Below are 972 nucleotides of genomic sequence, written 5' to 3'. Positions count from 1 at the left end.
ACGGCGGCGCCGGACCGCTCGGCGCTCGCTGCGCCCGGGCCTTCACTGCACGCTCGTCTGCAGCCCGTGGTGCGGCGGCGGCGGCGTGTCTGCGCTCACGGTGCCCACCTGCGAGTAGACGTCGTCAGGCGTCTGCTGCTGGATCCCGGGCGGCGTCATGCGCTTCTCCTTCTGGCGCCGGTTGCAGAACCAGACCCGCACCACCTCCTTCTCGAGCTGCAGGCTGTCGGCCAGGTTGGTGATCTCCTGCGCAGAGGGCTTGGGGCACTTGAGGAAGTGGCTCTCGAGCGCGCCCTTGACGCTCACCTCGATGGAGGTCCGCTTCTTGCGCTTGCGGCCCTGCGCCGCGATCTTGTCGATGCTCGTGGGGCTGCCGGTGCTCGAGTCCGCCTCCTCCAGCCACTTGTTCAGCAGCGGCTTGAGCTTGCACATGTTCTTGAAGCTCAGCTGCAGGGCCTCGAAGCGGCAGATGGTGGTCTGCGAGAACACGTTGCCGTACAGGGTGCCCAGCGCCAGCCCCACGTCAGCCTGCGTGAAGCCCAGCTTGATGCGCCGCTGCTTGAACTGCTTGGCGAACTGCTCCAGGTCGTCGGACGTCGGCGTGTCCTCGTCCGAGTGCGGGTCGTGGCTGTTGAGTCCGGGCCCCGCGCCGCCGCCGCCGCCGCCGTGGTGCGGGGGTCCCTGCGCGTGGTGCGGGTGCGGCGGGTGCGCGTGCGCGTGGTGGTGGTGGGGATGGTGGTGCTCGGCCAGGTCGGGAGTGTCCCCGCGCACCAGCCCCGGGTGCACCAGGCTCTGGGCGCCGCCGCCCGCGCCGCCGCCGCCGCCCCCGCCCGGCCCCGGGGGCGCGCTCAGCATGCCGTTCACCGTGAAGCCCCCGGGCTGCGAGTAGAGCAGGCTCTGCGGCGGCGGCTGCTGGCCCCCGGCCATGGACGGGAGGTGCGCGGCGGCGGCGGCGGCAGCGGCGGCGGCGGC

The 972-nt window shown here is 72.8% G+C and overlaps 1 protein-coding gene across 1 annotated transcript; it reads right to left on the bottom strand.

Moving 5' to 3' along the window:
- Positions 1–42: 42 nt before the first annotated feature.
- POU3F3 (POU class 3 homeobox 3) lies at positions 43–972 on the bottom strand (the record flags this gene model as incomplete). Its single annotated transcript, XM_024116596.1, has 1 exon — positions 43–972. A coding segment is annotated over one exon (930 nt), but the record flags the coding sequence as incomplete, so codon positions are not given.

This window comes from Physeter macrocephalus, chromosome 12 (assembly GCF_002837175.3).
Source record: "Physeter macrocephalus isolate SW-GA chromosome 12, ASM283717v5, whole genome shotgun sequence".
Taxonomy (NCBI): Eukaryota; Metazoa; Chordata; class Mammalia; order Artiodactyla; family Physeteridae; genus Physeter; species Physeter macrocephalus.
This window is presented reverse-complemented; position numbering and strand designations above follow the sequence as displayed.